Source organism: Metopolophium dirhodum, chromosome 2 (assembly GCF_019925205.1).
Source record: "Metopolophium dirhodum isolate CAU chromosome 2, ASM1992520v1, whole genome shotgun sequence".
Taxonomy (NCBI): Eukaryota; Metazoa; Arthropoda; class Insecta; order Hemiptera; family Aphididae; genus Metopolophium; species Metopolophium dirhodum.
This window is the reverse complement of record NC_083561.1, coordinates 39,434,163-39,452,902: the sequence shown is the minus strand read 5'-3', so window position 1 is coordinate 39,452,902 and position 18,740 is coordinate 39,434,163. Positions and strand designations below refer to the sequence as shown.

Below are 18,740 nucleotides of genomic sequence, written 5' to 3'. Positions count from 1 at the left end.
ATGTTGAAATGCCCAGTTCTAATACTCAAGTGACTTCTGGAAGTAGAGCTTATGTTGCTGGATGGGTAATACAAATAATAAAAATATGTCTAAGAATTGTCGTTTATGTGTCCATGCTTTCATCCGGCGTTGTTTTAGATGAACATTTTATAAGACAACTAAGCTCAATATAAACTATTACTTCCTGATAAAAATGTAATTAATTTATAAAGCTATAAAATAAAATTTTTTAAATTACATTTTTACCATTTTGCCTATAAAAAAAGTGGTTTATAGCATTTTTCAAAATACCTATTTATTATGAAACTTGTTATTTCCTTTCAAAATCTTATTTGTGAAAAACATGATTTGTCTATTATTTTTGTAAATACTGTGTGTAATCTTTTAATTTATTCATATACTCATCATATTAATAGTATATTAAGTAAAAGTGAACAAATAGTAACAAAAGATCTTTTGTCCGCAAATACTAATTTTAAAAAGAAAAGAATTGCATTGCAGAGACGAAATGTTAATTATGTATAATAACTAATTATTGTAAGCTATATAGATAATATTTATAATTATTAATTTTAATAGTTGTACACACTGATATTATATTTACTTAATTTATTACTATTTATTTCTTGTAACATACTTTTTACAAAATAAATATAATTTTGTTTATTAATTTTACAATTGTTTAAATTAATCTATTTCTAATGAAAGTTTAAAAAAGGTATTACAATAATAGGAATGAAAATGTACAATAGATTGCTTATTATCAATTGCTAACTATCAATAGCAGATTATTGATTGTGAAATTTCAGTTTGATTGAGATAGTTATTACGACAATAGTAGTTATTTCTACAGCAGTAAGTTGCCCTTCTATTTAATCTCTTTTCTATGTGCGTAACATAGAAAATTTTGAGCTTAGTAGATCACGTTTAGCACTGCTAGTTTAAACATTAGAGTGAATTGATCTCTTATAAAATTTAAAGGTAATATTATTATCTAGGGCATCTCATAGGCTTTTTGTTATATTTTAATTTTAAAGCGAGTTATGAGTATTTAAAAAATTATAAATTGTTTGTATATCTTAAAATACTTATAACTCGCTTTAAAATTAAAATATTATATGAACAGCGCTACTTAACCTGTGAGTGGTATGAGAAGAAAATTTCTCTTTATGAAAAAAAAATTGGAACGAATCATTATTAACATTATATATTATTTGGTTTATTTGAGGTTGTGTGTCACTAATTTTTGGCTGGACATGAAACAAGAATACTCGGCATTGACCACACAAGCTTCACGGTATCTAATCCCTTTTGTATCAATAAATCTTTGCAAAAATACATTTTAGATTCTGAGCGAAGCGATGAGTGTATTGATTCTACAATGATGTGTGTTTTTTTTTTTTTATTATTTAATCTAGTTGGTACTTTGGGGGGTCAAAAGTAAAAATTTCCCAGTAGTTTTCACAAGCGACGTGAAACAAAAGAAAAATTAAGGAAAAACGGGAATTTTTACGCAAAATCTGTTTTCGAGAAAATCGATTTTGGTTTTTGGTGTAACTCTAAAACAAATGACCGTAGGGACATGAAATTTTGACTGAATGTTTATATTAGCATTTTCTATAAACCATAAAATTTACAAAATATTTTGACTCTTTTTGAGCTGTTTACGGCCATTGTCAGTTTTCAATTTTTTTAGTTTTTTTTTTCTATAAATATCAATAAAATTTTATCTGTTGAGTAAAAAAGCTTGAAAATTTAATAGAAGGCTCCTAGGTTATTGTTTCAAAGGCAGATGAAAAAAATTAAAAATCCTTAGTAACAGTTTTTAATTATAAGCATTTAAAGTTCAAATTTTGACAAAATACGGAAAAATCACGAAAAATAGCAAATTATTTTGATGAGAATTCATAAAAATTTTTCTTTTTAAATCTAAGATTTGAAAATGTAATAAAAGATTACTCATAACTATAAGTTTGTCTACCTTTATCAAAAAAAAAATGTCTAAAAGAAACTTAAATTAAATTTTTATGAGCGTCTAAAATTTATATTTTTACAACATTTGATATTTACTCGATTTCTCATGTAACAATTTTCTTATTTTATTGTAATTAAAAAACGAATGACTGTAGATACTTGAAAATTTCACTGAATGTTTATATTAGCATTTTCTATACACCATAAAATGTTGAAAATATTTTGACTCTTTTTGAGCTGTTTACGGACATTGTCAGTTTTCAATTTTTTTAGTTTTTTTTCTATAAATATCAATAAATTTTTATTTGTTGGGTAAAAAAGCGTGAAAATTTAATATAAGGCTCCTGATATATCGTTCTAATAGCAGTTGAAAAATATTAAAAATACATTGGCACAATTTTTTTTTATAAGCATTTAAAGTTCAAATTTTGACAACATTTATCAAATTTATAATTTATTAATTATTTTGTAGTTAAAAATTTATAAATTTTGAACTTTTATGGCTAAGGATTGAAAATTTAAAACAAGGCTCCACGTAAATAGGTTATATATAAATTACTTTATTCACAATAATATCATCAAATATACTTGGTAAAATCATAGGCTGACTGACCGTTTTCGCTCAGAATCGTTTTTCTTATACAATGATATTATATCATTGAATTCAAATTTAACATCATCCATTACAGTGACCCACTTGTAACCTACCGTACAGCAGAGCGACATCCACTTATCCACCTTTTTTCACTTATTGTACACAAAAAATAAATATAGAAATAGATTAAATGTAAAAAGTGATTTAAGATTTGAAGCTACCAATATTGAGCCTGATATTGACGTCATCGTCTGTTAAAAACAATACCAACCGTCTCATTGAAGTAAAAAGTGAACCATAATAAATATAATAATTGTACATATTTAATTTAATTTCTTTTTGTGCATTAAATACTTAAATTGCCATAATTTTGTAATTTCTAAAAAAATAAAATTCTATACACACAACATAAACTTATACATTATTAATAAGCAAAAAAAAATGGTCAGGTGGTACGTTAAAAATTTTAAACTGTGTAGGTTTCATATAAAAAGGTTGAGAACCGCTGATATAGAAGATTGAATCTATTGTATTTAAAAAAAAATAGAATAAATGACATATATTAAATAAACTTTTTCTATCTTCTATACTAGCCAAAATATGCCATAACAATTTTAATCATTACTATTATGATTTATATCTTATAGCTTATATGTTCTTATTCTAATAATTGGCAATTTTTTATTTTACAAGTAATTTTGTATAGGTATTTAACCTTGAAATAATTAATAAGGTTAAAAGTATTGTATTGACTTTGGTAATTATAAATATAAAATAATTATTTTTTTATTTATCTAGATAAATTACCATTATCTTTAATCTTTAACCTTTACTTTACTAAAATATTTAATTATCTTTGCTAAACACTGTTTATTTATTTTTATGTATATAGGAATTATGGCAATAACAAATTCAGTTTAATTTATACTTCATATTGTTATTATTATTATTCGTATTGGAAGACATTTTACAAATAATGAACATTTCAAGTACTCAATTATAGCCAAAATCGTCTACACTAGAAAAAGCTGTTTCTGTTATTAATGGTGTCATCAAAATATTATAAGATAAATGTTCAAACATTGCTTTTTCTGACATAAACTAGTAAAAAGCAAAAGGGGCTAAGCGACAGTTTTACTACTTTTCAGGAGAGCAGAAATAAAATTTATATATGTTCTTAAATTTGGTGTTGGGGCTTCGGTTTTTATTTGAGCTTTAGGAATGAAGTTATTATATATTTTGATTCCATTTTATGTTACCTTAAAGGCTTGATACTAATTAAATTGAAATGTTCCCCTTAATTTTAAATACATGACAATGCATTTTGTTAAAACTTACTATTTTTTGGCGCTGAGCTCTGATTTTTTTTTTTGTGATTAAGAGTGTTATTGTACCCTAATTTAAATATGCTATAATTATAACTATAATAATATATTATTATTGATATTATCAATATTATAAAAAGTGATAGGCTATAATCGTGGGGTCTAAGCGCCATGTGGTTGTTGCTTAGGTATTACAATTTTCATTATTGTTAATTATACCCTAAAAAGGCGCGTAGCCCCTAATTTTATTACACTTATGTAAATAAATGTTGCTTGTTGAAAAATGAAATTAAAATATATCATTACCAAATAGTCATAGGAACACTAGCGCTCTTGTGATCAAATTCTTTAACTGTCGCTTGCTCCGTAGTATACACCATGTCACTTAGCCCCTTTTGCCTTATACGGGTTTACATGTGGTCAAATGTAAAATTGTTTGCTGAATTTTATGATATACAGCTATACTTGGGTAGGTAAGATACAGTGAAAAAATAATAATTATTTTAATCAATTTTTAGGATCAAAAAGAAAAGAACCCAGTTATTTTAATGATATCTCTCAACTACCACTAGTACCACTAGTGCTGAAAATATGCAAATTGAACGAACTTCATAGAATATCACTAATGAATAATTTACTTTAAAATAATTGATATTCTAGAAACCATCTTAAAAACAAAGATTTCCATCAGAAAGCCTTAATATAACAATTGGAATAGACAATTTCCTTAAACTTAATTTTAATGACACCACATATTTCATTAAACATTATAAAGTAAGTAAAAAAAAAACTATAAAAACTAAAATATATTTTCATATATTGAATTAAATATTTTAAAACTATTATATAATTCCTAAGAGTTATTGAACATTGATGTTGATGCTATAAAATGTGAAATGAAGGTAGTAAAAATCTGTTTATTAAGATTAAATGAGGAAAGTGAAATCAATATTGATGGTCTTAAACCAATTGTTAATCGTATAGTTTATCCAAATTTATTTAAACTTGTACAATTAGCGCTTACAATACCAACAAGTCCTACATCATGTAAAATGTCATTTTCAGCCATGCGCAGGATAAAAAATCGAAGGCGCACTTCTATGGAGCAAGGTCGATTCACTAACTTATTAATAATTTATATTGAAAGAAGTATATTTAATGAAATAGACAGTAAAGAAATATTAATTAAATTAATTTGAAAAAAATGATCATCAATTACAATTTTAAATAAATAATACATAGGTAATTTCTTTATTTTTAGTATTATAATTATCTTATTACCTTGTAATTACAAATGTGTGTTAGGTATATGTATTTTTCATAAGATATTTTTCAGTTGAATATAGTAGTGTGAATAGTGCTTAAGAAGAAAAGGTGCTTGGATTCAATTTATTAATACATTATGTTGTATATTATATAGGTTATACTTGTTTGAGAGGTGTTTTATATGGATACCCCTCCCTTCCAAAAAAACAAAAACCGAAATTGCACCTAGAAGAACAAATGTAATACTGTGTGAAGCAGCTATACTATTGATGCACCATCTATTTTTACTCCCAAAAGTGAAAGTACATTGTAATTTTTATGAACTGCGGAATAAAAATTTCCTGAATTTTCAATGAAAGAAATTGAATAAATATTTTTAAAACATTGAATAAATACAATATTTTAGATTCTGAGTGGAACATTGACTGTATTGATTTTACAATGATGTGTGTTGTTTTTTTTTTATTTGTCATAACCTTTTATTACAGTAAAAATGCTTAGATTTTCTTCAGTAGGTTTTCTGATAGGAAAGTGAATATAGTTGGTAATTTAAGGGAGGGAGGGGATCAAAAGTAAAAATTTCCCAGTAGTTTTCAAAAGCACCGTGAAAAACCAAAGAAAAATTAAGGAAAAACGGGAATTTTTACGCAAAATCTGTTTTTGGTTTTTGGTATAACTCTAAAACAAATGAAACAAACAATTTCACTTGTTATTTATATTTGCATTTTCTATACACTATAACATTTTCAAAATATTTTGATTTGTTTTGAACTGTTTAGGAATATTTTCTGTTTCCAATATTATTAGTCATTTTTTCTATGAATGTCAATCAAACTATATTTGTTGGGTAAAAAAGCTTGAAAATTGAATACACGACTTCTACTATATTGTTACAGTGGTATTTTAAAAATATTAAAAATCTTTAGTTCAAATATTGACAAAATATGGAATAATCACAAAAATTAGCAAATTATTTTGAGTTGCGAATTCATAAAAATGTTTCTTTTTAAATCTAATATTTGAAAATGTAATACAAGATTCCTCATAAATTTGTCTACCTTTATAAAACAAAAAAAATGTCTACAAGCAAATCAAATTAAATTTTTATGAGCGTTTGAAATTCATATTTTTACAACATTTGATATTTACTCGATTTCTCATGTAACGGTTTTCTTATTTTATTGTAATTAAAAACTAAATGATTGTAGATACTTGAAAATTGCATGAAATGTTTATATTAGCATTTTCTATACACCATACAATTTTGAAAATAATTTGACTCTTGTTGAATTGTTTACGGACATTGTCAGTTTTCAATTTTTTTTAGTTTCTTTTTCTATAAATATCAATAAAATTTTATTTGTTGTGTAAAAAAGCGTGAAAATTTAATGCAAGGCTCCTGATATATTGTTACAATAGCAGTTGAAAAATATTAAAAATACATAAGCACAATTTTTTTATATAAGCATTTAAAGTTTGAATTTTTACAAAATTATCAAATTTAAAATGTAATAATTATCTTGTAGTTAAAAATGTATAAAATGTTCAACTTTTATAGCTAAGGATTGAAAATGTAAAACAAGGCTCCACGTAAATAAGTTATATATAAATTACTTTATTCACAATAATATCATCAAATATACTTGGTAATATCATAGGCTGACTGACCGTTTTCGCTCAGAATCGTTTTTCTTATACAATGATATTATATTATTGAATTCAAATTTAACACCATACATTACAGTGACCCATTTATAACCTACTGTACAGCAGAGCGACATCCACTTACCCATTTTTTTTAATGTATGAGTTCAAATATATAGTACCTATAGGTACTTACGATGAATATATCATATATAAATGTTGTAAAGGTTCAACAATAATTAAAAATTGAGTTTTATAGGTCACTGGTATAATAATTTGCCAACTAAAATACTGGAACATTTAATTTTTTTCTCCCATGATTTGCATTTAACTAATTGAATAGGTAAGTAGGTAAGTAATATCATAGCATTGGTCTACGATTTAAGATATAGAAGGTAAATCTTTAATTGTGCATGAGACCTATGATTATCCTTTTAGGGCTAGGATTTTTATGCAATATAAAAATGTAAAATATGCATTTTATTTACCAAAATATGCAAAAATATGCATTTTAATTTTGAGACACAAAATAAATTTACAAAAAAAAATATTTATTTATTGAAATATATCCGTGATTGGCTGATTGTCTTAATATAATATAATTGAAATTAAAAATTAAAAATTATTTATTTATTTTTTGCATGCATATTTATTGATTATTATTTTAGTAATAAAACTTATAGTTCACATTCAATAGTGAAAATACGCGTGCTACATGCTACAATCACATATTTTTTTTCTACAATTCTACTACAAATTTTCGTAATTTGACATTTTTATTTTTTATTTTCAGTATTTTTAAAACTAAAATCATACTGAAAATTAATCTAATGGTGATGAATGAACAGCTGAACGATTTATACGACATAGAAAACATTAGGATTGTGTGTAGTACACTAATACCCAACAAATTATATCCAATCTTGGATTTCATATTGATACCTACACACTTTTATTAATTGTGTTTATCTTTCTCTGTCAAACTATTCACTCTTTTATCGCATATTGTACCATTGGATTTCATTTATAAAAATAAAATGTATGTTTGACAAAAAAACCAAGTTATATACTTTGATCAGTTTAATTATTACCGGCTTAAATACAATAAATACGATCATACTAATTATGCAAAAATATGCATTAAGCTCAATATAAATTATACTAAAACATGCAAAATAAAAATAGTACAGTTTTTTATCAGAATAATATAAATTGTGGACATCACTCACTAACACTCCATTTGGAAGTATCAAAAAAAACATGCTGTTGCATACAAATACTGGCCTTGATCCTAATCATTTTATTTCTACGTGGGTAAATATATTTACTAGTAACCGCTTATGGAGTTTTTTCTTTATATAAATACAAAGTATTAATTTTAGAAAATTATCATGAAGGTTTAATTTATTATTTAGGGCTTCAAGTAGGCTTTTATTGATATTATTATTTTTAAGTAAGTTATGATCAGTTTCAAAAAGTTTATAACTTACTTAAAAATAATAATATCAATAAAAGCCTACATGAGGCCCAAGATAATAATCTTATCATTAAGTTATATAATGGGTCGGGTCCAACTAATATCAAAACTAACAGCACACTATTGAAACTGGTGAACAAAAATTGTCTATGTTGTATGTGTGTAAGACGGAGACAAAACATGCTGGTACTACGTCCTCTTAATAAAAAATTATCTGTGATGATAAAAATATCAAACTAACTACCAAATTGTGTAATCATTAAATATACCTTTTAATACACACTCTTGTACATTTATTGTTCCTTCTTTAACATTTTTTTCTCGGTCTTGTAACGACAAACGAGGAACTTCGTAATGACTAGACGGAGTATCATAAGTCATACTTCCTTCTACCACAGCCAGTATTGCATATTTCATGGCATCTTGCAACCATGATTGTCGGTTAGATTTCCAAAAATAATTACGAACCATACTAAAAAAAAAATTTCAATACTATTAAAATGCTTGATTAAATTCAACCATAGCAATGTAGTAAAACCGTATGGTGTATAACTATAAGATTTTGCCCCACAAGACAATTAAAAGAAATCGAGCTTCATATGAAACATTAAGTAAAGAAATGAATATATTTAAACTACAAATGTAAAATATACTTAATTAGCTAATGAATAATAATAAAAACATACCTGACACCTGTACAATTATTTTGATTATGAAAATTCAGTTTTTCAAATCTTGATATTATTTTAGTTAACTAATGTAAAAAATTAAATCGTAATTTTTTTAGAACGTGATATCAACACGACGTTCATTATCATATTCGATAGATAAAAAAAAAAGAAACATTTCAACTAGTGCATACGAACGAATCAAAATGACCGAATCAGTCTTGTGACCGAATCTTATACATATATAAATGATTCGGTCATATGGTTTTTAGATCTTTCAGTTCTCAGTACATTTTGACTGATTATGCACTGGGGTGTATCACTTATCTAGACTCTAGAGATGGCATGATTCGGTTACTTTTTTTTTTTTATTAAGTATTAATAAAATAAATATTATTATTATAGATAAATTGTAATTAACTAGTCCAATTATAATTTATGAATTAACTAGACTTTAGAGATGGGATATCGATTCGGTCACTTTTTATTATTATACAGGATATTTACAATAATAAATGTCAAATTGTCAAAAAAATCGTCTGAAAATTAATAATTTTGATAATAATACTGATGTATAAAAAAACATAATTTACAATAATAAACGAAAAATAATAATTTTGATAATAATAATAGTAATGTATAAGAAAAATGTCAAATCTATTCTGTATTGTGATTTACAAATAATAATTTATTAATAATAATTAAATATAATAATTATAATTTATTGTGTTTAGTCGTGACCTCCCATTCGTTAACACCAAGCCAGCCTTTGAAAATATAAATAAAGGACGTTAAAAACATAATTGTAATTTTGACATGACTAGATACTTAACATGATATCGGTGTTTGACTGATTCGAATCACTCCAGTGACCGAAGTACCGATTACCGAACCATCCCTCTCTATGAATTGCCCATTGACGATATTATGTGACCGAAATATTGAATGAACGAATCAAATGACCGAATCATTTTACTGATTCCGTTCCGAATGATTCGAATCACTCAAATGACCGAATCATCTCATCTCTACATTTTCAAATTATTGGTGTATTCAGATCACTGACTTCTATTATACTACTACGTCTTCTGTGCTATATGGAAACCTGTGATTCAGATTACCTCCATGATATCAATAATTGATAACATTCCGATTATTCGATTTTGCCCACGACTACAAGCAACTATAAGAACTATTATAAGCACTGTAAGTTCTTTACACGGTATAATATCTTAAACCGTGGTTCCTTATAATAGTGATTTTGCCCCCCATACAGTAATTATACTTACATGCTCATCACGGTTCCACGGTTATCTACACGGTAGATAACCGTGATGAGCAATCAATGGACACGGACAAGTAACATTATAATATATCGGCATATCGCTGAAAATCCAACGTACTTATTCAGACGATGTGGTGACAAAATATTTTATTTGGTCAAATATCAACATTCAATTAATATAAAATTTTTGTTAGTGGTTTCAATGAAATCGTGCACAATAGTGATATTTACCCAGTGACCCACTTATGTAACAAAAATATTTAAAAAAAATTCTATAACTTAACCTACGCAGTGTGATTCATATATCATGGAATTTAAAAAAGAATTATGGTAGGTATCCATACATTTTCAAAAATAATTGATACTTTGAATGTGAAAACTGAAAAGCCTACTACGGTTCCAATAATTTGTATTAGGTTTACCTTATCAATCTTTTATTCGTAAACTAACATTAAAAATTTCTGATAAATTATTTCTGAAAGATGGGTGTCAAGCTTATGCGACTAAAGGTGACCTAAATAACTGTAGAAACATAATTTTCAATATTGCCTTTACGTTAAGTATTTTAAACGATTCATGTTGCAATAGGTACACCGTACACTTAGTCTCCGCTATACAAAATCCATTATCTTAAATGAAATTAAAAATTAAAGATTCAAAAAACAAGTTTATTTTGAAATCATTTCAAAATTAAACACACAAGATTACTATCTTCAATATTATTAAATGAGACGTATGAATTTTTCAAGTATAAGAATCGATAAAATAAACTTATGGTGTACATTTCAAGTTTGGTGCTACAGTTATTCAATTTTGAATTACAACAAAATAAGAAAATTGCCTCATGGAAAATTGAGTGAATATCCAATGTTGTAAAAATATGTACTTCAAACGCTCATAAAAATTAATTTGACTTTCTTATAGATATTTTTTTTTTTATAAAAGTAGACAAACTTTTCCGAATCTTGTACTACATTTTCAAATCTTATATTTAAAAAGAAAATTTTTTTTATGGATTTTTAATATTTTTCAAATGTAATTTTAAAAATATATTAGGAGCCTTGTATTAAATTTTCAAGCTCTTTTATCCAACAATTAACAAATACAATTTTATTGACATTCATAGAAAAAAAAACTAAAAAATTGGAAACTGAATATGTCATTAAACAGTGTTATTAAAATAATTTGTAAATTTTGAATATTTTATCATGTATAGAAAATACTAATATAAACAACCTGTGAAAACTTCATGTATCTACGGTAATTTGTTTCAGAGTTACATTAAAAACCATAATCGATTTTGTCCAAAACCAATTTTACGTAAAAGCTCTCATTTTTCCAACAGATTAGTTTATCCCATAAATTATAAGACAATATTTTTTTAATATCTATAGTTTCTCCTCTCAGTTTAAATAAACCTAGGACAAAAGATATTGGATAACTTCTGAAACTATTTTTTTGGGTCGGGAGACAATAAAGTTCATTAGCAAGTTCAATTCTACTTAATAATATACCCTAAAAACTACACTGCAATATTAGATTAAACATACTAGTAATCAATCATAATATTAACTATACAAACTTAAGAAATATTAAAATATAAAGGCACGATCCTTTATTTAAACCTGTATGTATCAATATACACGGCGAAGTGAATACCTACTTAAATGAATATTTAACTTTGTTTTGGTCTATATGAAAAAAAGAGGTGGTGTAGCTCTACTAGTGGGTCTAGCTTGTACAGTAGGTTACAAGTGGGTCACTATAATAGATGGTGTTAAATTTGAATTCATTGTATAAGAAAAACGATTCTAAACGAAGACAGTCAGCCTATGATATATTACTAAGTATATTTGATGATATTATTGTGAGTACATAATGTATTAATAAATTGAATCTAAGCATCTTTTCTTCTTATGCACTATTCACACTACTATATTCAACTGAAAAATATCTTATGAAAAATATATATACCTAACACACATTTGTAATTACAAGGTAATAAGATAATTATAATACTAAAAATAAACAAATTACCTAAGTATTATTTATTTAAAATTGTAATTGATGATCATTTTTTTCAAATTAATTTAATTAATATTTCTTTACTGTCTATTTCATTAAATATACTTCTTTCCAATAATAAATTGTATACAATTCCTATACAATTTGGACGTGTTTTAACCTTAGATTCTTTCACATTAGATTTATACAATAATAGAATCAAATTTTTAAATAAAAAAATTAACTTATGTGTTGATATTACATTTGTGTCCTGGGTGGATATCAAAGGTACAATTTATAATTGTAAAAATATGTGTTTCGTTATTTCTGAAGACGAGGCTGACACTATGATGCCATCTTATGGTTTAATTAAAGACATTTTTACAACTGATGAAAAACATTAATTTGCCATTTGTGAAATGTATGAAACTTTATATTTTGATTACCACTTTCAAGCCTTTAATGTTGTGAAGACAAACTGTTTAATATGTATTTCTTTGGAGAAATTGGGTAGTATATTTCCTACTCATGCTGTTCATATATCTGGACTAGCATTCATACCAACAAAATAAAATATGTATGTTGTATTTTTGTATCATTTCCACATTCCATTACCTATTTGTAATAATTATTATAAATGTACCAATGTATAAAAAATGTTGTAATAAGAAAGTTAATATATTTTTTCATTCGTATTAATATTAAATCAAATAATATATTGTTATTAATTGTATTTTAATAAAAATATAAACATTTTTACATTTACCTCTGATTTGTTTATTTTATTTAATGGTATATATATTATATCAATTTTGTATTGGTAAACATGATTACAAATATAATATTAGCTACTATAAAATATAGGCTGATTAACTAAAATGTACAGTATTCAGTATTTGAAATTCAGTAAAGATTTAGTATACCTAACTAAATCATATAGTAGAAACTAGGTACTATAAATGTTAGGATCATCAGCTAAAACGTGAATCATTGCTATAATAAGATAACTATAATAAAATAGTATTATCAACTAATATTATAGCTGTCCTATATATAACTATAGAATATAGTTGGAATAATCATGATAATACTAACATCAACTATATATTATTTTCCGTGAGTGAATATCCAATATTGTAAAATATGAATTTCAAACGCTCATAAATTGATTTGCTTCTGGACATTTTTTTTTTTGATAAAGGTAGACAAACTTATGAGGAATCTCGTATTACATTTTAAAATCTTAGATTTAAAAAGAAAAATTTTTATGAATTTCTAACTCAAAATAATTTGCTAATTTTCCGTGTTTTGTCAATATTTGAACTTAAAATGCTTATAAAAAAAAACTGTGACTAATGATTTTTAAATTTTTTCAAATATCATTGTAATAATATATCAGGAGCCTTGCATTAAATGTTCACTCTTTTTTACTCAACAAACAAAATTGTATTGATATTTATAGAAAAAAAAAAACTAAAAAAATTTAAAACTGACAATGACCGTAAACAGCTCAAAAAGAGTAAAAAGATTTTTGAAATTTGATGGTGTATAGAAAATGAAATTATAAACATTCAGTAAAATGTCCATGTATCTAGTATCTACTGTTATTCGTTTTTGAATAACAATAAAATAACAAAACCATTTCATGAAAAATTGAGTGAATACCCAATCTTGTAAAAATATGAACTTCAAACGCTCATAAAAATGTAATTGATTTGAGAGATTTTGTAGAGATTTTTTTTTTTGATAAAGGTAGACAAACTTATGAGGAATCTTGTATGATATTTTAAATCTTAGATTTAAAAAGAAAAATTTTTTATGAATCCTCAACTTAAAATAATTTGCTAATTTTCAAGATTTTTCCGGGTTTTGTCAATATTTGAACTTTAAATGCTTATAAATAAAAACTGTGATTAAGGATTTTTATATTTTTCAAATGTCAATTTAACAATGTAGTAGGAGCCTTGTATTAAATGTTTAAGCTTTTTTACCAAACAAATAAAGTTATATTGACATTCATAGAAAAAAAGACTAATAAAATTGGAAATAGAAAATGTTTCTAAATAGTTTTCAAAACAAATCGAAATATTTTGAAAATTTTATCGTGTGTAGAAAATGCAAATATAAACAATCAGTGAACATTTCATGTATACATTTTGAAGTTACACGAAAAAACAAAGTTGATTTTGTGTAAAAATTCCCGTTTTTACTTAATTTTTCCCCGCGCTTTTGAAAACTATTGAGAATTTTACTTCCCGAATGCACCAACTAGATTCAGTTTCTCATCCAACAAGGTACTGTAGAAGAAAATCGAAGCAGTTTTACTTATGATGACAGACAAAAATAAAAATAATAAAAAAACATATCATTGTAAAATCCATACATTCATCGCTCCGCTCAGAATCTAAAATTGAATACTGACATCTGACAATGTCTATAAACAGCTCAAAATATTTTCAACATTTTATGGTGTATGGAAAATAAAAATATGAACATTAAATATTTAAATCAAATGTATCTACAGTTATTCGTTTTTTAATTACAATAAAATAAGAAAATTGTTACATGAGAAAACAAGTGAATATCCAATTTTGTAAAAATATGCACTTCAAACGCTCATAAAAATGTAATTTGATTTGCTTGTAGAAATTTTTTTTTATAAAGGTAGACAAACCTATGAAGAATCATGTATTACATTTTCAAATTTTAGATTAAAATAGATACATTTTTATGAATTTCTAACTAAAAATAATTTGCACATTTTCGTGAATTGTATGTGTTTTGTCAATATTTGAACTTTAAATGCTTTTAAAAAATGTTTTCTTTTTAAATCTAAGATTTGAAAATATAATACAAGATTCCTCATATGTTTGTCTACATTTATCAAAAAAAATGTCTACTAGCAAATCAAATTAAATTTTTATGAGAGTTTCTGTCTGGTTCTCTGTAATTACGTACCCAACAAAAACACTCCGTCAGCTCAGTGTAAAAAAAACGCTAAGTAAAAAAAAAAAAATAAATTTAAATGCTATAAAATGTGTGATATAAGGTTGAATCTAAGTAAATGATTTAATGTGTAAAATGTATATATAAGTAATTAATAAAAATTGGTTATTTATATTAATTTATAATATGAATTATTTTAACTAAAATTGGTCCAAATTTAGTTTATTTAGCCGGAAGATTCAGTCTAAAAATGTATAGCCAAGTACTAAGTTTATGTAATAAATAATACAGACCCCATTAAAATAAATAAATTTGTTTCCGGCCAAGTAAACTAAATTTGGATCAATTTTAATTAAAATAATTCATATTATAAATTATGTTACTATGGTGTTCTGTATTTTTTTAATTTTCTGCGAATTAGTTTTCATGCATGAGTGTTTATAATAAACCCGATAAATAGTCAGTAAATGAAACAAAATTACTATGTAGACTGTAGATTTACCGTAGGGTGTCAAAATATTTTGAAAAAGTTAAAGTGTATAGAAAATGCAAATATAAATAACAAGTGAAATTGTTTGTTTCATTTGTTTTAGAGTTACACCAAAAACCAAAATCAGATTTTGCGTAAAAATTCCCGTTTTTCCTTAATTTTTCTTTTGTTTTTCACGGTGCTTTTGAAAACTACTGGGAAATTTTTACTTTTGATCCCCCCCCCCCCTCCCCCAAAGTACCAACTATATTCACTTTCCTATCATAAAAGATACTGAAGAAAATCTAAGCATTTTAACTGTAATAAAAGGCGATAACAAATAAAAAAAAAAACACACATCATTGTAAAATCAATACATTCATCGTTCCACTCAGAATCTGAAATATTGTATTTATTCAATGTTTTAAAAATATTTATTCAATTTCCTTCATTGAAAATTCAAGGAATTTTTATTCCGCAGTTCATAAAAATTACAATGTACTTTCACGTTAGGGAGTAAAAATAGATGGTGCATCAATAGTAGCTGTTTCACACAGTATTACATTTGGGGTATCTATATAAAACACCTCTGTATAATATACAACATAATGTATTAATAAATTGAATCTAAGCACCTTTTCTTCTTAAGCACTATTCACACTACTATATTCAACTGAAAAATATCTTATGAAAAATACATATACCTAACACACATTTGTAATTACAAGGTAATAAGATAATTATAATACTAAAAATAAACAAATTACCTATGTATTATTTATTTAAAATTGTAATTGATGATCATTTTTTTCAAATTAATTTAATTAATATTTCTTTACTGTCTATTTCATTAAATATACTTCTTTCAATATAAATTATTAATAAGTTAGTGAATCGATCTTGCTCCATAAAAGTGCGCCTTCAATTAAAATGTATTATTAAATATTTATTTAGATTATGTATACAAATGAACGTTTAGGAAATGAATAACACTTAATTTGTTTCTAAATTATTTTATTTGAACTTACATCAGGGTTAAAAATTAAAACTAAAATACATACTTACATTTTTTTTATGTATTCGTACTAAAAATCATTATTTTATTTTAATAAATCAAACAGAGCTTGGAACCTTTATGATTTTTTCAGTTTTGGGTCCAATTCGGTTCCAGTTCTTAAAATGACAGAATTAAGGTTTCGGTTCTGGTACTGGTAAATACCGGTATTTAGAGGTATACTTTTTATTCAAAAATTAAAAAAACCAAGTATAAACTTTATACATATACTATCTAAAATTATAAAATCAAATTATAGTAGCCTTATTGGGCTAAAGGACTTAGTGACCGTATTACAATCGCTAAATTAAGGTTAAACCACCAAATTCGGCTTGTAAAATCAGTGGGTTAGGCGTAACTGAGGTTTAAACTATGATTTTAATACAAGCCTTTTAGTAAGTTTACTATAATTTTGTTTTAAAAACATCCAACACAAATTTTTAAAAATAGGGTTGGCTCATGTTGTAAGAAGTGGAAGTCAGTGCTTCGGATAATTTGATACAATCAAACACTCAAATACTCAATGGTCTCTATAAAAGTGGTTTTATTTAAATAATAGCCTAGAATTTTGTATGATGTGCATGTGGCCAAGTGACCAACTTTGTAGTAGCTTATATCACCAATTAGCTTACTCAACACTCGAAAATGGAACTTTGCCTCGATACATTATGTTAAATTATAGGTTCTTGTAAATTAATTTTGATATATAGGTAATTTGTAAAAGGTACATAATTTTCTATTGAAAAGGATATTGAAATTAATTGTCATTGTTAAATAGATTCCAATTTATACAGCCCTTAGATCCTTGACTAACTTACTCTGTAGCTGTGGCCTATGAGTCTGTGGCCACGTGAGTTGTAAAATTTAGCTTGAACTACTGACATTTCTACCAGAAATTGTACAATAGGTACCTATATAAAGATTTTTTTCTATAAAAATCATATTTTGTGTAAATAAGTACTTAGTTTAATACTTAACAGATGATTTTAAGTATAAATTAAAATTACAAAATTACTTTTCTACTAAAAGTTATTTTGATTAATTTATTTTTTCTTATTTCAACTTTAAAGATTCAAAATCTGAATTTATTTTTGTTTATTTTTGGTCTAATTTAATATGAGATGATAATAATATATATAATTATTTAATATAACAAGATACTGAAATATAATTTATTTTACTTTTAAATTTAAAATTTAAAATCTAGAATAGACATTAAAAAAAAGTATTTTTTGTAGTTTAAAAGACAAAATGTATTGTTTATTTTTCATGTAAAATTCAATGTAATAAAAAATTAAAATAACCTTATAAAAAATAAATTATATTCTGTATTTAAAAACAGGTTGACTGATCAGTGTACATTTACAACCATATTTTATGAATCAACTATTATTATTCAATAAGTATGAGTGTATTAGGTACCACCTAAATACATTAAATAATTAAATAAAACTATAACCGAAAAAAACCGAAAAATTATCTTCCGACAAATATCGGGTCCAGTTCCGGTTTAGGTTCCTAAGAAAATCAAAAAAGGGTTTCAGTAAGGTTCCAGTTACAATATTTTCAACAGGTTCCGGTTAAATGTTATAACCACATTTTTAATGCCTTAAATTCTGCAAATAAAATTTCAATGTTACTTGGTACAAATTAAAAAACCAGTATTTATTATATCTAAAAATGATTTCATTATTTTTGGCATTTTTTCATTTTGGATGTGAATGAAAAAAAATCTACCTTCCAGTTCTATTAATGACACTAATGACAGTGAAAATTATTCTTTGACTTCAGGTAAGTATTAAGTATCAAATATTATTTTATTAGATTGTATACATAAAAGTAAATTTTGGATTTTTATTTTCATAGAATTGTTCAGATTATTATGAAATATTTATTTAGATTATGTATACAAATGAATGTTTAGGAAATGAATAACACTAAATTTGTTTCTAAATTATTTTATTTGAACTTACATCAGGGTTAAAAATTTAAATTTTAAATTAAAATACCTACTTAAGTTGTATGATGCAGCA

General features: G+C 24.9%; 1 protein-coding gene across 1 annotated transcript in view; it reads right to left on the bottom strand.

The window, feature by feature from the left end:
- LOC132938363 (uncharacterized) overlaps positions 1–9,087 on the bottom strand; it is a 32,797-nt gene extending 23,710 nt beyond the window's left edge. The window contains exons 1-2 of the mRNA XM_061005149.1: positions 8,968–9,087; positions 8,551–8,753 (exon numbers count right to left, since the gene is read on the bottom strand). Of these exons, the coding sequence (XP_060861132.1) occupies positions 8,551–8,752 (202 nt within the window). The 5' untranslated portion in view covers position 8,753; positions 8,968–9,087. The remainder of the gene's footprint in view (positions 1–8,550; positions 8,754–8,967) is intronic.
- Positions 9,088–18,740: the final 9,653 nt, after the last annotated feature.